Below are 22,004 nucleotides of genomic sequence, written 5' to 3' on the forward strand. Positions count from 1 at the left end.
CACGGGTGAGAAATAAAAGAACTGTGCATTTGAATAAATAAATTGTATCTGCAAATTAAAATTCAAATAAATACGCGTGCAATACAATAATTCTGAATTAATTTTGACGTCCGTAATAGGGAAATGGTAATACAAAAGGATGATTTGAATAGAGCATAGGGATAGGTCATTTATACAAAAGTTTTCCCAGTGTTTTGTGCGTTTTCATTGTAGGGAAGTGGACAAAACTTGTGCAGATGAAAACAATGGCCTTTCGTTTGCGATACATTTAAATCAACCACATACGAAGCGGACTTCACTAAATCTGGTTAATCCCCCAAAAATACGATACAATGAAAAAATCTGAATCAGAAATTTATGTAGGTATACAGTAAGGACTTATTTATACCTTACTCTTTTTAAATATTGTTTTGCAATAAAGTTTAATTTTGTCACAGCTTAAAAATGGTACTGAATAAAAAAATGGATCGTCTGTTAAAAAAATTATAATGTAATTGTAAAATAACAGTAAAACTTCTTAATTATTTGAAGCTTGCTTTTTTATACGGAATTATGAAACTAGCTATAATAAATATTATTAAAACATCATAGTGATGTTCTTACTATTACTTAATACTTTTAGATTAGATATTTTGGTTATCAAACTTGACTAAAATATATGCTTCTTTCCTCGTTAACCAACTGGTAGATCTGTTTTATTCGGATTCCCTATATTGAGTGAACTGATACGAGTTTTGCGCTCATCGGTAATAAAACGTATCGTAACAAGTCTATTATAGTACCTCTCTAGCAATATCCAACTGGATCTGATGTGACAAAATTTAAAGTTTACAGTAGGGGCCGAATACTACTTTATAAGCACAAATATGAAAGTAGACTTTTGTTGTGTCTAAATAATTTAGTTTCTATCTAAATTACGTATTGTAGAGATTGTTATTATCGAGTGTTAATATATAATTAATAGCTTCGATTTGACGACAGCTTTATTATAATTTGGTGACATTGAGGGTTGTAATAAAAAAACTATGTGGTCTATATTAAACAAAGAGATAAAATAAAATAAAAAATATTTTATAAAATTGTGATCGCTAAAGGACTATCACTATATTATGGGAAATATTCTCCCAGCTGATTGATACAACAAATAATAATAATCATAGGATAATATAAATATAACTATTGTTGCCAATCACAAAGAACGCCGACGCTATTAAAATAAGCTTTTGAAACAAACACATAATATTTTGTAAACACGTATGTTCAGGTGGGAAAAATGTGTGACACATTAATTATTTGCACCTATTGACATAATGTACGTACTTTGTGTGTATTATTAATTCGTTGGCAGCTGCATCAAATGTGCAAACTGAAATTTTAACAAACAAGCGTTACGACAAAACGGCCGCATCAGCGAAAATTGAATAATACTATATTACGTACCTACTATCAACCGAACTTGATTGATGGAATGTCATTTTCACAAGGAACACGTGAACAGGTAGCCGCTCGGCGACAAACAAAGGATGCGATAATAATCACGCCGGAAAATATTATTATGTAAATTATTCGGAGCAAATTTTGTGATTAAAAGATAATAACTGTTTCATGTTTAAATTTAGATGACATCTTTAAAGGGTTTTATAATTATTATTTTTCATCGATCAAAGTCTGTTTATACAAACAATATGAATATATATTTATGGGTATCATGTCGAAAGAATCAATATTGATATTCGTTTTAGTATCGATACGGTAAAATAAATATCGACACTTGCAAATATCGTATCGAAAGAATTTATCCACAAGATTATTTCTTAGGTCCTCTCTAACAATTAATTTCCTGTCCGGAATGTTACAAATGTTTTATGATTCGATATTGGCAAAAAAGTAGGACTGTGGACTCGGAGTCGTGATTGATGTTATTTTTGGCGGAGTCGTTAAAAATCTATGGACATCGACTCTTTCTTTTCTAATCTGTTAAACACGTTTTTTTTAATAAATTTGAAATTGTTACAATCTTGGAGACGGATTTTTTTACTACACAGCGTAGTAAAAAAATATTGACATCAATGTTAAATTGAAAGTAAAATATTGATACGTACGACAGTATTGTTACATTTTTGCTTGCTTACATTTATATTTCGAAGATATCTATTTAACAACTTCTCGTCAATTTTCAGCACTGTCAACAAATTGTGAAATAATAATTCAAACACCTTCATTTGAGGTTTACAATACGATGATATAAAGGTATTAGCTCCCTCAAGCATTGGCGTCCATTTAGGTATGTTCAAAATTGTCATTCACCAAAGTCCTCAAAAATATTATAAGTATGATATGAATACCTATTTTTTATTTGAATATATTTTTAATGACGTTGTAAGCATTAAAATATACAATCAATTAAAACCGCGTCTTGTATTTATGGTTAAATGAAAACTCTAAATGGCGGTAACTTATCGCCTTAACCAAACTGTATTTAATTAATACGCAAGAATATAAAGCAGGGAAATATTTTTTCTGTTTATAATAATTAACAGCCTTCATAATGATATGCAGGTACGTTTCGTATAATCTTGACACGACAGGATAAAACGTTTATTTTGTTATAGTACTGGTAGTCCTTATGGAATAGGTACACGGATAAAAGGAAGAATGGAAAATATATTGTACGCAGGAAAAAATACTTAGCTATAAATTTTATAAATAAAATGTGATAATATAAGTCTATTCAAATAGCTCGCGCTGAAAAGAGGTCCGTGCCAGTACAATGTGGAATAAAAATATATTTTTAATATAAGTAACAGCTGTTTTATATTTTGTAAACATTTAGCTTTCGTATATATTCAAAGGATCTCTGTTGAATAGAAATAATGAAAGTATACTGAGAATTTATTTGCTAATAAGAATATTTTATAGACACTGATTTACAAATTTAAATGCTCATTTTTTATTATTATTGTCGCTCTACGTCTATTTCATTGTAAGTGCGATTTATTATTTTTCAATTCATCGACATTGAAGATTGTTTCCAAATAATATATGAAATGCTAGAATATACAGCAGAGTAGAATTCTATTCTAACAAAGACTTAAAGATATAAGATATAACAATACCTACAACAGCATTTACAAATGATTAAAAACGTAAGTATTATAATTTTAATAATGGTATAGATTCCTTCGACTATCGGATTTTTTTTTTGTATTATCTAGTATCAACATAAGACGTGAACGTTATGCGTGTCAAAAAATTTCAGGTGCGGTGACAGCAAAATAATGTTGCTCAGAGAAAACGATGTTGGTTTTTGACTATTGGAGACCTCTCACTATGATCCACACATTATGAATTTATATATATTGATAATGTAATCTGAGACTGGAATGATTCCTACAGCCGAAAAAGTTGGAAGAAGGTTAATACACAGTTACACACGGCAATAACACAATTACTGTAGAATACACTTATTGAAAAGGTGTAATCAACAAATAGGGCGATGGTATCATTAAGTAGAACCAAACTTTTATTATACTTAACTTGAAAATGGGTGCAGAAATTATTACGAATAAATATTTGAAATCGGTAAAGTTGTAAGTAAGTATGTATATCTAACTTCCCAATATTACAACAATGTTTTTGAACTTTTCAACAAGTTTCCAGATTAAAACTTCTCGGTTCAAACAGCAACTCGGTATTTAAATTTAACGTCAGTAATTACATACCTAGTGATTGTGTTATGGGAAAATATTTTTTTGCGTTACATTGCATGAGTTATCAGCCACGAATTGTGATATTTCTGAATGAAGAGGTTCATTTTGTAATTTATTCAGTCCTTCTTGGAAGTTCTTGGCGATTATCAATAATTAATTTCGTTGAAAAAACACATAATTTACGTAAAGTAACACATATTGGAATGTACAGCAATTATTCAGAATATTAATGAATGAGAAAATAGGCACAGTATGAGAATTATCCTTATTGCTTGTGAGTATTTTTGTACGAAGTGGTGTCTAAGTTTTGTAGAGTGTTTGTTAGTTTTGAAAAAAATACCACATTAATATCGGTGGTTATTGAAAATCCTATGTCCTTTGATTTTAATTAAAAAAATACTTAAAAAGTATTTCTGAAAACATGAAACTAGTAAATATTCATCGAGTATAAATTAATCAAAACCTAATGCTAACATGGTATAAAAAGAAAGCTGAGTGAGAATTTTTTGAAATATGTACTCGTATTATAATTTTATGCTCATATGACACCGCAGAAGCTTGGTTTTAATGAGGAAACCTTTAATTGTAACAATTACACCCTTTCGTAGTTTTTAAGCAATGTTGTAAGTAGTATTGAATGTTATTTAGAGAGTTTTGGATTATTTAGTCATATAGCCAAAAAAGAAAATGATAAGTTGAAAGGGTTGACGTGGAAGAGGGAGGTCGCATACTCGATAGTCTGACCAATGACGCTACGGACTTCTCAACATCCTCAGCAATGCGGTAGACTGTTCGAGAGGAGTAACTAGGCTATTTAAAATAAGTCATGATCCTCAACAATAATTTATTAACATTGCTCGCAATTCAATACCGAAAACGGGAACAAACTTTAGTACCTACTTGGTTAACTTAAAAATATGTATAAGATTAACAAAACCATGTAGGCATATATATTAAAGAATATGCAGTCACGTGTAAAATTATATACTGTAGTATATGTATATTATAATTATAATTATATAATGTAGTAGTGTAGTATTGGGTGTTTTAATGTATAAGAAGTTAAACGAAATCCTTGTTAATTATGAGATTACTACAAATAAGGGAGGTTCGCTGAAGAGTTCCCCATTGAAATGCTTTAGAGCCTCATTTACTCTTGGTTTACACATCTTACACAGAATACGACTACATTAGTGTGCATTCACTCAATTAATACTCCACCAAGTGAGTAGGTACTGATGCATGATTGCCGTTTGATGCTGTCATTAATATTATTATTTGCAATTGCATACTGGTTTTTCACAAGATCACATTTCCTTTGAAATCGTAATATATGCGCAAATAATACGATCCGAGTATGGTTATAATATTTATTAATGAAAAACAGAGAAGAAAAGTAGCATCTTCTAAGATTGTTATATATATATATATAGACTAAGATAGGGTTGGCAGTTTTTTTTTACGATACATTAAAAATAACATTTTAAATATACTCGAAACTAAACACACGGTCTATATGTATCTTTTATTATGTGTATTTGCAACGTTTTTATTAGGTCGTATTCTTGTTTGTCCGGTGGTTCTTTATCCAGTACAAATCTTGCAATCTATTTTTAACTAACTTCCCGACTAGCTAGACATTTGAAACTTTTAGAATAAATCAGAACACGATGCCAATGCATTCTTTTAATACTTTTAGCCATCTTTAATTAGAATTAAATTCATTTTCAGTTAATTCTGTTTTGTATGAAAAGTTATTTCGGAAGAAATCCGTAAAAAGTAAAACACTATTATCGGTTGCTAGGGGTCTGGGGTCCTAGCATCTAAATTATTAATATATACGTGCGTTACTATGGAAATCCATATGAAATGTCAAAATGACATTTCAGTATTCTATGTTTATTCAGTATTTCTATCAAGTACAAATTTTTTTGATCGTTTATGCTAGTCAAGTCAAGTTTATATAATTCAACAGAAAATTTAAAAACGTTGTATATAAAAAGTTCTTTTTATCTTGTAATTATTTATTATCGAATTATATTTACGTAATATACCTATTGCATGTTACATATTAGTTTTATATTTAAGGAATTGGATTTTTTTTTTAAAATATTTTTACTAAATCGTCACTCTTGACTATTTGCAAAATTCTCATGAGACACCAAACATCAACATTATAATTATAATTAGATATGACAAAGATCTCCTAATCAAAGATTAAAGTCAATCAAACCAGTCATATAAAACAATTTTTCATCGCTATGCATCCAAATACATTCACTATAATGTTAAATCAAAGGATTTTAAATATTTATACGAAATGTTCTATAATATGTCTTCACCCTTTGTTGTATCAGATCAGTCATTGTAACAAATTGACATATGTGTAGAATGTAGATAAATTGCAAAACAATGTGTTAGTTGCATATCTGTTGACTGTTTTGTGTCTGTGGTTTGACGTTTTGTTATTATGTTATTTATATGTAAAACTAGGGAAAGTTTGGTAGCATACCGGGTGTATACTCGAGGCATACCACTGTGCCATGTTAACTAAACTATTGTAATCAGTAATAACTGTAGTTTTAGAGTGAAATTAGAGTAAGAGAAATACAATTATGTACGTAACTACTTATATTTCTAAGTACGCCACGATGCAAGACGAAAATTAGGCGCCCCGACTATTTGAGAAGTTAAATACGGGACAGCCCCCACAGTTGATATAATATAATATACAGTTCCATGTGCTGTAGTTAGGTACCTGTATTGTTAAATAATATTATAATATACGACGCCTGCTAACCCTTTTCTGTGTTTACAAAGATGTCGTCATATTGAGAGTTGGCAATTTACTGCAGACGTGAATCGTCGCAGGGAAATGGAATTCGGAGAAATTGTCGGTTAAACAAGTGAAAAGTTTTCCTTTGCTGTATATTAAAATGTGCAGTACTGAATTACTATAAAAGGCAAGCGTATTCAACGCTCCAAACGTCGAGTCTATTCATCAGCACACTGTTTGAGTTTTTCAATGCATTAAACGGAGTCACTTGTACCGTTGAATACCTGTGATACGCGACGATTTTTGATTTACTAGGAATTTTTGAAATGGCACGAACACAAATAAAATTTATTCTACTTGCACTGAAATTTGATATCACGTTATTTTTGTGCAAAGTTTTATAATCACTCAGTCGTGGAGCGAAAATTGTGATACCATAGGGCAAATTCAAATGCCATTTATTCAATACCTATTGCTAGTGTGTTATGTAATACCATGTTATTTATAATGGGAATATTAAGACTAGCGATGAAAAATATATGTTAATTATAAATATCTACCCACAAAGAAGTGTGGGAATTTTATAATACTGTTCCACGAAATAAATTATCAACTATTCATTCATTTTAAGATTTCCTCGAAAACAGCTCCTTAACTGGTCGGGCGATGTAATGTAATATTATCATTATTTTCATCAGTCATGCGATTCCTAATTTTAATATTATATTTTCTAAGAAACCAAAAATTATTATACCTATGTATTTTCTTAAATAACCGATATTTAATGTGTATTTAGTTCATGCCCACCCCAAAATAAACTATAGTTACCTCCGAAAAATATGAAGAAAACCGAATAGAAATACGTCCAAAGTCGACGAGCACTTTATCAGCTATATAGTGGGGGGAGGGGGATATGTAAATTTCTGCATGAAGAGGTTGTGTGAAATCAGTAATAAAATTGTCGTGCGTATGAATGGTCAAGTATAGGCGCCGTTTGACCCTGATGTGTTATGTTTGTGACTGCACATGAAATTATTAGAGTTATCTTAACAAACTCTCTTCATTATTGATAACAATTTGAGGTTGGATTTGGAGATTTTGTATTTTTTAATGACACAATTCTATCCAACAACCCTGCTTTAAAGTCTCATTTATACTGTTTCCCTACTGAGGGTGAAAAGTCAGCCTTTGGCCAAATTTCAGTTTGTTTCTAATCAAATATTTACCCATATATTCGCGTCGTAGAGTATTTTCCCAATACGAACGATTTCTATCCTATTTTACGAGTGATATGATAGAAAGAAAGGATTCCAGCTGTAGTAATTAATCTAGTTAGGTATTAGTTGTGTCAGGATAGGCTTACTAATTAACGCCATGGTAAAGTCTCACGGCTGGAACACACGGCACCTGTTCAATTTGTTCGCCCTAATAATAAATGATATTTTCTTTTACCTTGTCTTGCAATATTTACATTTGGCGCTAATTAATTAGAAGGTCTTCACGCGTGAGAGTTAATGTACTACGCCGAAAAATATCGGTTTAAAATTTATTTAGGTTTCTTGAGTTTATGTAGGGAAATCAATAACAAATAACCTTCTTATAACCATAACCACTGTCGTAATATTCATCTTCCTTTTAGTTTATTTGCGTTGTTTTATAATAAACTAATCGCTTGCGCTTTGGTCACACGAAGAACATCTAACATGTTACACATATATATATAGTATTTTATCTTGGCTTACAGTTTAGATTATGTCATGAGAGTTGTGAATAATATTATTGAAACGAATATAAACGAATATCGTCATACATACATGAATGGATGAAACGTTATATGAGGCTCTAATCAGTATTTTAAAAGCAATGTTGACTATATTATGTCAATCTCTGGCTGGATAAATATTGTCATCCAGTGATACTGAAAAGGTAGAAAACGTATTAAAGATAACAAAATCTAGAGACATTGTACGTTCAAACGAAATCCAATTCCAACGAAAGACAGATGAATTGAATCAGCTTAGAGAAGTCCTCATTCAGCAATCGATCGATCCACGCTAATGATGATTATTTATTTGTATAATTAATTAAGTTACTTTGAATTTTCGTCTTTAATAGTATGAAAATTATACACATTTTTCCAATGACTTTCCCTTGAGTTTTGATATTGAATTTTTGTTTTATAGTTTGTTTAAAAATGAAACATCTGGATTTGGATAGAAACAAATACTATGGTCATAGTCTTATAATAAGAAAAAAAGTAAATATAATAAGTAGATACGCCAAAAAATCAAATAATTTCTATATACATGAAATACTTAATTTCACAATGCATTATGTTTGTATATTATGTAAAATAAAATAATACCATAAGATCATAATATACTTGGCAATAAAATGCTATTAACGCTTAGAAAGAAAAGTATACGCGTTTTAGTGAAAGAATATTTGTATTTGTAAATTGCGTTGTCAAAATCTATAAAAAAAGAACCAATAAAATCTCTCACAGCGGGTATTATCATAAATTAAAATAATTGTGAAAGTATGAAATAAAGAAAATGTATTTTTTCATGCCGCAATAAATGTTTCTTGCATTACAAATACATGAGACATTTTAAAGTAGTAAATGGTAACAAAGAGTAATGGATTGACAAATATGGAAAGGATTGGAGTAGAGTAGAACTTCGTCAGAGAGCGGATCGATATTAGCTGATGAGAGTGCATTCATTTATACATATTATGTATATAATATATTTAATTATTTTATCTACACTAATGATTGTAAAGAATGCATGTCGCGTATTGCTATGGTATATAAAATATACATTTTGAATTGTAATAAAATATTACTCACTTCGCCTCGCAGACTGTGACATTCCTTCCTGGCAGCAGTGGCCAAATCACGGGCTTGCTTGACCTCCAGCATGGCCTCGGCAATCTGGGCCTCGTACGTGTCGATCCTGGACTCTTGATCTTCGACCCTAGCTATGGCTCCAGCGGCTTCGGCTCGGGCGGACGCTGCTTCCTCGGTGGCATCTCGTCGCCAAGCGGTAGCATTGGCTGCCGCTTCCACCTCTCGCATCTCCACGCGTAGTTCATCGAGAGCGGACTTTGCCCACTCCAGCGTCAGGCGCTCGTTGCGGCGACCGTTACCAGGAGGCGCTGTACGTACTTCTTGCCTGAATAAAGAGAACAAAAGAAAATGTTTACACAACTTACTAAATGACTTAATTAAACTTTCTTCAGCTTAAATTGTATAGTAATTACTGATATCACTTAAATTTTAATTCTGGTTTTAACAGTTTGCGCATTTTTTATGTGGAAACTGTTACGCACCTTGCCAACTATCTACACTACGTCAAAGCATCTGATAATATAATAAATTACAAAAAAATAAATGTAAATTAAACAAAATAACATTTTTATTCGATAGTTATTTCACGGTTGTCACAGTAGGTATAAACAAAAAAAAACAAAAAATCTTTAGATGTTAAAATTTCACATTATTCGTTCTCCACTACTCGATATCCGAACGGATAACATGCCAAATTACTATGTCATGGGTACCGAGTTAAAATCCAGAGTGTGGAAAAATACACACATTATTTTTAATGTGCGTTTGGACCCAGAGCATGGAATCCGTAAAGAAAGTGGCCAACAGTCATTTCTTGTAAAAACAAAAATCTGTTAACACAACCTTCTGTTAGGATCCAAAACGGTTGTGTAGCGTAATGAGCATTTAAAGGAATATTCAATAATTTTCTCGATACACAGAGAAAAGAATGTACTTATCCATTGGAGAACTATAGAGTTTTAATAAAAATGCAATAAATGTAGGCGTTTGTTTGTAAGAGGAAAAACGGGAAGAATATATTTTATCAAGGAATGTAAAAATACGTGTTATTTATTTTCTTCCGTAAGCTTTTTCAATGAAACCGACAAGGAAAACGGAACAAGTAAACTCTTGTAGCAATATCACAGGAAAAAGTAACTTCAGAATGTTGCAAGTGTTGGAAAAAAGTCATGCTTGCCCGTGAAAAAGGAAAATGCTTTTATTTACACACTTTGATTGTCATCCACCCTCTGTAGAGATGGAGCAATTGTGTCTTGTTTATTTTATTAATGAGACGAAGACAATGGAACTAACTTAACGAAATCGTTTTGTTTTGAACTATTTATTATAGGTATAGTAATAGACTAAGTAATTTATTTAAAGTACTGTCACTCAATGTGTGCTTTGCTAGACATTTTCAAGGGTTTTGGGAGATTTCGCTGGGAAATGGTAGTTTTCTATGTAAGTACCTACCATAAATTATAGAAACACTTTGTTTTATTTCATAAGTGTTTATATTTGTGGACTGTTTGTATCTAGGCGGTAGATAAGTGGCGTTCAAGGAAATTATGTTAATTACATTGATATCTAATATGAAGCAGATTTTTAAACTAAATTGATTATGGAATTGAAAATTCTCAAAAAAATAGACTTCACAATAGATTTCTTCATGTACGAGTACGTTATAAGTATAATATTTTTTAGAATAAAAAAGTAAAACAATTGTATTTAATAATATAAAAATTGTTTGTATAATCTAATGTGATTTTGATTATACATTTAAAATTGGTATTTTAATTCGAAGAAAAATCGTCGATTAAAAATAATGTTTAGTCTGGTGGCAAAGCTCGGAAAAACTAACGAATTGTGAACTATATGAACATTGGCATAGTATATAGGAACCCAAATAATTATTCAGCACCATAAAAACATGCATTTACTGGAAAATTATTAAATCAGATGATAATTATAACGAAATGAATTTTACGAATTTGGTAACCATTTTGGTATTTTATAGGCTTATAATAGCATAATGTCAACTTTAACTTTAAATTAGTATATACCATCACAAAATGCATATCCAAAATGAAAATCTATAAAATTAGACGGTAATGAAATAGTAAATCCAAAATCATGAGTCAATTGGAAACTGCCATATTATGTAAACATCATATATTTAAAAAATAATGGAAGTTTTATAATTACGGATATATTCTTATGAAAGAGAAGAATATGACTTTATCTTCAATTTTAGAATGTAGACTATTGCAATAAAATTATATGTGTATAAAAATATGTTATATAATCATTAAATGGTTATTTACATAATGAGGGAAAATATGATACCATAAGGTTAGATATAACTTTCCTGAAAACTGTACGGATTTTGAGAATTAGATCTTTAAATTAATTAAAATTCTTAGTTTCGCCATTTAAATGACAATCTTGTACATAATCAACAATCTATGCGAAAATGAAAAGCTTTAAGTTCTAACAATAGTATTTAATTTAAAATATATCCACTCTAAAGTTCTTCTTACCACTTCTTTTATAATTTCTCGACTTCATTGAACTTTTGTTAACACGAAAGCATCTTTAAAGCTTTTGTATTACAATGCGTATATATATTATTCAGAAAAACAATGTACTTACTATTTTATACAAGAATATGATAATGTTATAATTAATATTCTCATTTGAATTATCTCAATTGAGATATTAATTAATACATTACATAGTAGTTTACATTACATTCAGTTTACACTGCAACGTTAAAGGCCTGGCCTATAATAATGCACGAGTCATGGAATATCAAGTAGCGAATCTCTGTTATAATGGAATCGTCAATATTTTCCCCTGAAATGGTTTTGCACTCCCGTTACAGAGGTTTACGTGAGAGCAGCTGGCACTTTCATAATGCAAAAATATAAAATATACGAACTATATTTTTGCTTTCGCGATTATTTGTATTCAACATTTACGCTCCGAGAAAGGACTAACAAAGCTGCTTTATCTTGGACCTTGACAATATTTTTACGACGGTTTTTTGTTATCCTGTCATTCATTTGGGTACTGCGGATTCAAATACACACATTGATCGGAGAGCTAGTGGGATTTATATCACAATAAACTAGGTAATCAAAAACACAGTAAACGAGTTAAAAACATATTGTATAGAACACCAATGATAGTATTCACTAAACACAGAAAAAACAGTTTTTTTATTTTATTGGCATTTATTCTGATTGAATAAGGATAAGTATACGATGTAACAGATTGTTAAAAAAAAACTAAATAACAATACGCAAGATACATATCGAAAATCAGATAATCTCTTGACAAATATTATGATCCAAGACGTAGAAAATGTCAGCTATGTAGACTTAAATTTAGGAATATAACTGAGAGGAATGGAATCAGCTTGGAGAGGCCTTTATCTAGTAGTAAATTGGTCCACACTTTAAGCCGATGGTGACGTATAATAATGCCGAAAAATATTAATCCGTCGTTCGAATCCTGGGTCTGGCAAATACACATATTGATTCAATGTGTGTTTGGAGTCAGAGTACGTACGTTATACGTTGAGCAAGTGGCTAACATTCATTTTTCGTAAAAACAAATATCTGATACTTAATGCAAATCTCCACTCTGTGGAGACCCATACGATCTTTTTAGGATCGGACATAGTTTAAAAAAAATATTGTAAAGATATAATGACTGATTACCGATTTATTAAAATAATACAATTTTACCATATTGCCATAATAACTTCAAATTGCAATTGTTATAAAAGCGTCTTGTATGAAGACACAGGTTCTGTGAAGTGAAAACTAGAAAAACGTTAAACGTGGTCTTAAAACTAGGGTTACAATTAAAAATACAAATGTTTAAAAAATCTGTATTTATCTCTTATATAACTACATACTAAATAACTTATTGTGCATTTTATTTTTAAAGTGTCGCTTAAAGTATTTAATACCCACGGCATTGTTTATTAAATACTTCGTACACATTTTTAGAAAAATTGGTTTAAAAATATAATAAGACGATAACCTGAGATTATCACCAAAAACGTAGTAGTTGAGAAAAATAAAGAATGACTTGCTTGTTATAATATATTCCTTTAATTGCCACCAAGGGTGCAGTTTGTCTAACCATCACTCACCCCTTGCACGAAAATGCAAACGATAGCTGACGATAGATAACAATGTTTTCACTCTTAAGTATAAAAAAGTGAAAAAAATCATAATCTGAAAAATTGTAAACTACCGGTTTGCTGAGTCTTTCTACTTTTACGTTAATATTTTATTTTTCATCACATTAGGGCTATGTCTAACAGTTGGGAATTCGCCCCTCTCTTTTCTCTTGCCTTTATTATGTATCCTTGCATTTTTGACGCACAGTTATTAATCTCATTATAAAATGAGAATCAAAAGGTAAATATTAAATTTAAAAAAAATTAAATTGTTTTTAAATCAGACAGAAACTGCTGAGAGTTTATAACGATTATTATTTCTATATTAGGTAACGCATTAAGATCATAAGGAGTATTTTAGATATTTATAATATTATAACCACATTAATTTCCGTTAGATATTCCAATTATAAAATTCATTACTTTATATTATGTACTCATTTTATACAAAGTTAGGAAAAAGGAACAAATGAAAGTCCCATATACTGTTACTTGTTTACTATCCACTCATTTTAAACAAGATTAAAAAAAAATTATTGATACGAATTTTAAAAACCTATTAGACCTACCTGCAGGCATGTATGTGATGGTATTATTAGATCAGCAAAATAACTTTCCTCTCTCAAAACTTTTAAAATATTTTTTTCTCTGCCTACTTATGATAAATAAATAAAATATGAATTGTTTATATAACAATATAATATAGTGTGGAGTGGGCAAGGTAAAATAATATTAAATTATTTACAAATGAATAATTAGTAATAGTGATATTATATGATCATAATGTTCCACTTTTACGCAATATTAAAAATTAAAAATAAAAATATATACTGTATTACTTTTATTTTTGACTACCTACAGAATAACAAATCTCACACCACACCAGATTGTGAATGATGGGAAATTGAAAACGTCGAATATACATTTTTGGAATAAACTCAGTAGAATATGGGACAGGTTGTCTTTTATTATAAAAGACTGCGAAGCTGTATTCAATCCGATTTACGGGTAGGTATTATTAGGCATCTATCAATCTCTGGTGAATATTGGCAAAGTACCTACATGCTACACCGAAGACCACAGAAATAAACTAGTCAGTATTGAATACTCATTTCGTTATAAAGGTCACGAAAAGTAAATTTATACAACTCCAAGAATTTTAAACATGAAAAGTGTTCTTATTTTTTAAATTAAATTATTTTGTTATTATGAAAATTTATATTGGAAATAAATTTTATACTTATTATCAAGTATCTGTTGATTGACATATTTTTATGATAGTTCAACCATATGTCATTAAAACATACATAATTTTAGATATATAAGAATATTTTCTGTCGATTATGGTTTAGTAAGGCAGGGCTTAATGAATTAAAAAAAACTAATCAATACCATCTGTAATATTATTATGTATTCTTAATTCAACGAAAACATATAGTGTGCAAAAAAGTGTGCACTATTTTTGTTGGATCGCCCATACCATAATTAAACTATTCTAGTTTGGTTAGGCAGAGTTTCATTAAAATTGACCAGTACAATCTGAAAATTGTATTCTTATTTAAATGATAATAAATAAGTATGACTGACAAAGTTTACTGTGCACTATTTATATATAATCTTAACAGCCTACCCCCACCCCTCTCCAAATTAAAAAAGTTATACTAATGATTGTAAATGTAATATTTGTTTAGATAAATACATTATAAAATTAACAAAATGTGAATGAAATACATTCTAATTATTAGAAAACAGTATTTTGCTATTCGTTAAATAATAGGTCAATTACGGCTGATGGATGTTAACGAATTTGCAACGAACTTTAACCCAATTTTACCAGCTGAAAGGGCTGAATATAGTTAATGAACTAACACAGTATGCTGGATCTAATAGAAAACATCTATACTTTGTTATTTATATAGAGCGATAAGTCTTAAAATAAAATACATTGTTAATGTCGAAAAGAATCTCTCAATTTACCCTGTGAGCGACATAGAGTTTCCATGGGTAGAGAGAATCTAGGAAATGTCATCACATTACTTCTATCTGTTTATTGTGACATCTCTATCGTATTATCCGTAACTACTATCTCTATACTATGAGAAATCGGTGGGGAATAACGAATACCTTTTGGTACGCTCAGATTCAAACTGATCACATCGATCGATCACTTTGCAAAAATGGTGATGCAACATTGTCCCATTTTAAGATGGCTATCGATATAACTAGGTAAAAAATAAAGAAATAGTAGAAGAATTTATCGATTCATAATATTTTAAGTAAACATACAAATGATCACGTTCACGTTTAAGCGCAGAATATGTGCTTCCAAAGATTGAATGTAATATTAACTGCCGTTTTATGGGGAATGGATGTTGGACACTTTCAACTTATTAAATTCTTGCAGTGCATTATAATTTTTAATATTATGATATTAAAAATATTAACCTAATATTTTATAACGTGTTCCAAATTATGTAGGTTCAATAACGAATTTTACATTTTTTAATCACGTGTATTATTCATTGTATAAAACATAGTTTTATTAAATATAAATTAAAAAAATAGGCATTTTGCCAATCGCAGGACTGAACGACTTTCGGTTTTAGCAACGGGCTTTCTATAAACTAGATCACCATTACCACCAAACTAGATTACAATAGAATATTTACAATAGAAAATTATTTTTACAACTCAACTTTGGAATGAATCATGACAAATTTACTAAATTTATTTTAAATATTACCTTGATGTATAATATTATAATAATTATGGTAGCCATTTCATGGCGGAACTTGAATCACCTTATATATTATATTGGACAAAATTCGCAAGAAATGCATAGAAATGGTCGATAGTTCAATGACTAGAGCACTCATTGGCAAGCTAAAGCTGTATTTTAGAATCCCATTTTGTTAATTTTCTGAGAATTATTTCAAGTTATGTAAAAAAAACAATTTGACAATAATTTATTTTACGATATATCGATATAATTATCCTACGAGTAAGTATAAATTAAAATAGGCTGTAGGCTTAATTTCCCAGCCAACAATTAATTAATGAAAAATTTGGGAACCATTGTCTAAATAATTAATATTATATGTTAATTAATATTAATTATTTAGACTTAGTTAATAGCTAGCTATGTCCATCGTATAGATTTTGAGTATTTAGATGAAGGAGTTCGCTTTCAGCCAGCTTTTGAAGCGATGGCCGTGGGCGTATTTGGTAGGTAATGATTGGCGAATGACTTTGGAAGATAGTCTGGATTTCGGGGAATTCTAATCAGGCTGTAGCGGTACAATTGAATGTTTAATTAAACCGAATTTTATGTACAGTAAAATAAATAGGAAGAAAAACCTTTTATCCAGATGTTAATAAAATACCCGCAAGTCATTTTTTCACATTGCGATAAAACGTCACATTTATCTACTAAGTTTTTTTTGCCGTTTACTCTTACATTGAGCGCCTCAATAAAGCTTTTTTTACATGGTATATCATTATTATTCAAATAGCCGATCACATAAACTCGCAAATAACCGTAATAAGGTAACCAAACCAATACGTCTGCAGAGGGAGTCGCTATCAAATATAAACCAGGCAGTTTTACGCGTGCAGCAAAAAATCAGCATCTGCATATACGTCTTTACAACTTTTTGCTATTCTACCTGAGGCCCATGCCCAGTGTAATTTGTTACATGCGACAAGTACCTATACGTTATGTATGGCAGTACATTAAGTTTCATGTGTTTTGTGAATGACAACAAAATCACATCGACAAATCTGACGTATAACAGTTGAGACGAGTTTGTATGTGCAACCGGGCCATAAGTTCGTATTAGTCCCTTTATTACAGTAGTTTCATCTCTTCGCTAAATCAACAACAATGTACTAAAAGAAGGGTACTTATCCATTTTAGTTTCATAGACGTATTATAAATCGATAAGTTATTAACAATCAGGAATCAGTATGTTCCATGAATATTATGATGTGCATATTATAATCAAATCCACAAATTGCTTGAAACACCAGACAGTGTTGAAGGAAAGAACACCAATATAGTGTCCATGTTTTATATTAAATATCCATTGTATATACTCACTTCATACGCTTTCTAGCTTATGTCTCAATATATAATACGTATATACAATTAATAACAAGTAAAAAAATTCTAATGCTTCATTTATTGAAACGGCGAAATACTATATTATTATTTTTATATAACTTGGAATACCCAACAGAAAACAATATATATATATATAAGTACATTGGTCGGAACGGAACTTGAATCCGTGTCTATTAGATTTCGTCCAACTCGTTTTTAATATAAGCTAAGTTTATTAGGTGTTCTAAATTGTGTATATTCAATAACGAATGCTACATTATTAAACATTGTGATTTATATCTCGATTATTAATGTATTTTGAAATAGTATGGTGGTGCTTTACTGCAACTGCCTACATAAAATGGATACTTTTTCAAGTTGGTAAATGTGTCGATTATTATTATTGAACCCAAAATTCCGTTCAAATTAATGGAAAATAATTTACCTTTAATATTACAATTTATGCAATAAATGTTATTAATTGAGTCTCCTTTCAAAATAATTAATTACATTAATAATATTTCCTTGAGACAACGCTTATTAATCTATATTGTAGATACTTCCATTAACCATAATATACCATAACTTTACGCGGTGTTTTACTTGTTTTCAGTTCATTTAATGTACGTACTTGGTGTAAAAGTTTTTGAATTATTGCCCCATGGGAGCATTTAAAATCAAAGAGGATTATTATTTTGTACAATACCTACCTGCCTATTAAGTAATTATTGTAAGATGTTAAGCTATTGTGTTGTACAGACTTTTGGAAGCTTTTGCAATAAAAACTTAAGTAGATTTTGAAGTAAAGCTCACTTAGTGACTCTGGTATGTTAACATTGACAAAACTTATAAGGCGATTAATAAACAAACTATATAAGCAGTTGCTACTAATTTATTATACAGTGTCTAAACATAATAATTATGCATTGTCTAGTCTAAGAGAAAACAAACTTTCAAAACGATTCTACAGTAAAATTACTTAATAAATAAACATATTTTTTCTTTATAAAATTCGACGTATAATCTAATTATAAATATTTTACTGAATTCTGAATATAAATTATATGATTATTGTTACACGTAATAATCTCGAGCCTTACCGAAACATAGGTTTGAAGTATACTTCATTGAAATTTGAATTTGTAACATAAGCGGATTCAAGGAGACGGCATGAAGGCCATAGGAAACTCCTTGGACGAATATAATTTTAAATACATTGTGTAAGTAATTATGTTTGTATAATACACTGCCATTTTGTTATTATGGCGCAGTATTTAATTGTAAAAAGTAGAAGAAGGTAATTAATCTCATCTTCAAATCAGTTAAAAAAAATTGTTTCTTCGCGATACCTACTATGGATTAAAAAAAACAATTTTGACAGTGGTATTCAAAATTAAATGCTAAAACAGTTTTTCATTATAAAATATTTTTGATTTTATTATAACACAAGATTTTTCATCGGTGATCTATCGGCAATTATTATAAACACTAATTTAAACGAAATTGAAATGTTTAAATATTTAATACATATTTAAAAATATAATATTATAGTGAAAGTGAAAATAAAAGAATAATTTTGAGTATTAAATATGGTTTTTAAAATGACGAAGTTGACTATAATAATCTCTTGTGGTAATATATAATTATTATGTTCTAATAATGATGGCTTATAAATCTTTCCTACAAACAGAACATATTTTCAACAGATTATTTAGGATTACCTCCCTATTTACACGGCATAGCAAATATTACACATTTTTTTGTTAAATATGTTGTATTTGAAAACTACTAAAAATTTAATAAGTACATTTTACCGATAATTTTGATTTTAAATAATCAATACGTAGCTATCTCAAATAAAAGTGAATTGATTTTTCTATAAAATATACCTGTGAAAGTGTAATTTGAAATCCTTTTTACTAATTTATCAATTCGAGCTTTGTTATTGTGACCTCATCAATATTCTATACGACATAAAAAATCAAGTTATAAACATGTATATATTAGAAAAATGGATATATTTTATAAAACATAGGCCAAAACTGAGAATTATTTAAAAATCTTTCTGCTACATACGAAAGAGTAACAGTTTTTTTAATATTTATAAATATATATTTTAATTAAAAAAAACACCCATTTACTAAAATGTATTTAAATACATACTTATTGATTATTTAAAATGAAAATGATCCTGAAGCATTTGCTGAAACGTTACTATCACTGTTAATGTAAGACGATATGTGATTAAAAAAAATGATGCATAGTATAGATATAATTATAACTATATACATATCATCATATTATATATTTTGTGAAACCACTGTAAGCTGCATCCATAATAAATAATTTGCATGGCTGTAGCCGTAAACAAATTAATTAGTAACGCCTCTAATGGAATATTAACTCTACGAGGACAGATGCCGATTTTTTCATACGCGGAAAATTGACCGCGCGGATAGATTCACAAGCTTATGCAAATATATTCAATCATATTACCTACTCACTGTGATGTTGAAGTCAATTAATAATCACCGTGACAATGTTACCAAACAATAATTCCGTATTGACCACATTGTTTCGCTACAAATTAAGTTTACCAATATGAATTGGAGTGTCCCTTTTATGATTTTGAATAATTCGAGTTAACTGACAAATAGTATTTACGAGTTACTCCAGTAGATTTTTTTTGTATCTCTATTCCTGAATAATGAAGAAAATGTTGAGTAAATAAATATAAGTATTGAACATACATAATTTTGAAAAACACTTCTGAGAAAATAATATATTATAACCAATAGAAAAAATCTTTTTGACAAAAGTAAGACACCCGGCAGGAATCGAACTGCATCTCCTGGGTTTACGCCCCAATTAGCGCATTATCCACTATGCTACAAGGTGACTTACTGATGACGACAAACAAACTATGGGCCTTTTAATACCCACTCATCAGCGTTCTTCCAAATCTTTGGTTTCTTCCTTTTCTGTTGGTTATAATATATTTTCTCAGAAGTGTTTTTCAAAATTATGTATGTTCAATAATCAGAATGGTACATTCTTAAATCTTGTGAATTATTTGTTTATGTTTATGTTATGTTTAAATATTCCGGAATACAAATATTTATTGTCCTTGAGGATGTCCGACATTTTTTTCTTGTCTATTTCCCTAGTGAAAGCCAGTGGCAAACAAATTTTTAAAATAGCCGATATACTGGATTATTTGTTAGATTAAGTTAGGTTAGGTTAGGATATCATTTAATTCATATCATTCATATAAATTCATGAATTTTGCCGAAATCTGCTATGAAAATCGCTGCTGTTTCCGCCTGGCTTCTAGTAAATAGGCCTGTACCTTTTTTATAACATGACCTATTTACTATATATATATATATATATATATATAAGTTTCTAATTAAAAATGTCGTTAGAGACATTTTAGCAAAAATTGGTTATTTAACAGATTTAGCTAATTATAAGCCTGCGAATATCTTCTTCGGTATAACAAAAATATGTCAATAAGAGTAATGCCGTGACGATGTTACGACTATGTTCAGTCTAGTTAGTTCTAGCTAGTTAATGAAAAATATATGGCGTAACTGACAAGATTTGTAATTCAAAATCCTCTCTTGAAATGTTGCGGATTGTCAGTTATGCCATTTTGGATTAGCAGTCTTGATATTTTCATACAATTGGTCCCGGATATTTAGTATAATTATTTTGTTGCTTAGTATTCTGAGATTTTGTTGCGAAAAGGTTACACCCTTTTCTTTCAATAGTTTGTCGAGTTGAAAAGCCATTAACTAAATCAAAGAACCCCCCGGCATTGGCGTACCGATGAAAACTACAAGGTGGCGCTGAGATGTCAAAGAGTAGAATCAATTTGAACTATCCGAGTAACTGAAGGTTACGACATTTTTTCATCACACTTTCTTACGTCCCGATTTCATAAATTTTTAAATAATATATAAGTACGTCATATTGTTTTCATATATGTACTTCTTTATCTTTTACTTAATTAACATCACACTAGTTTTCTCGTAACAAGATTACATATTTAATTTCAAAAGAAAAAAAACGACCATATTACATCGATAAACTATATTATATTAAACACATACATAATATTATTATATATAGTTATATAGTTTCTCTGATATTATTTTAAATAGTTAATTTTATCATTATAATATTTGTAGCAGTATCTAGGTAAATATTATATTACGTAATTATTACGAATGAGACTTTCAATACACTACTAATATTTTATTTTCACTATTATTTCTTGGTGGAAGAAAATTGTATGAAAATTAACAAATACTTTTTTTTGTTAATTACATCTTATTTCTATACTACTTTCTTTTTTTATTTTATTTTTTATCAATAATTATTGAAGA

The 22,004-nt window shown here is 29.5% G+C and overlaps 1 protein-coding gene across 1 annotated transcript in view; it reads right to left on the reverse strand.

Moving 5' to 3' along the window:
- Positions 1–22,004, reverse strand: part of LOC147079676 (protein scabrous-like) — a 151,409-nt gene that overhangs the window by 66,943 nt on the left and 62,462 nt on the right. Inside the window, exon 2 of the mRNA XM_085943081.1 lies at positions 9,338–9,662. Within this exon, the coding sequence (XP_085799207.1) occupies positions 9,338–9,662 (325 nt within the window). The remainder of the gene's footprint in view (positions 1–9,337; positions 9,663–22,004) is intronic.

Source organism: Rhyacophila brunnea, unplaced genomic scaffold (assembly GCF_057557595.1).
Source record: "Rhyacophila brunnea isolate RB1 unplaced genomic scaffold, BYU_Rbru_1.0 scaffold_1, whole genome shotgun sequence".
In the NCBI taxonomy this organism is placed as follows: Eukaryota; Metazoa; Arthropoda; class Insecta; order Trichoptera; family Rhyacophilidae; genus Rhyacophila; species Rhyacophila brunnea.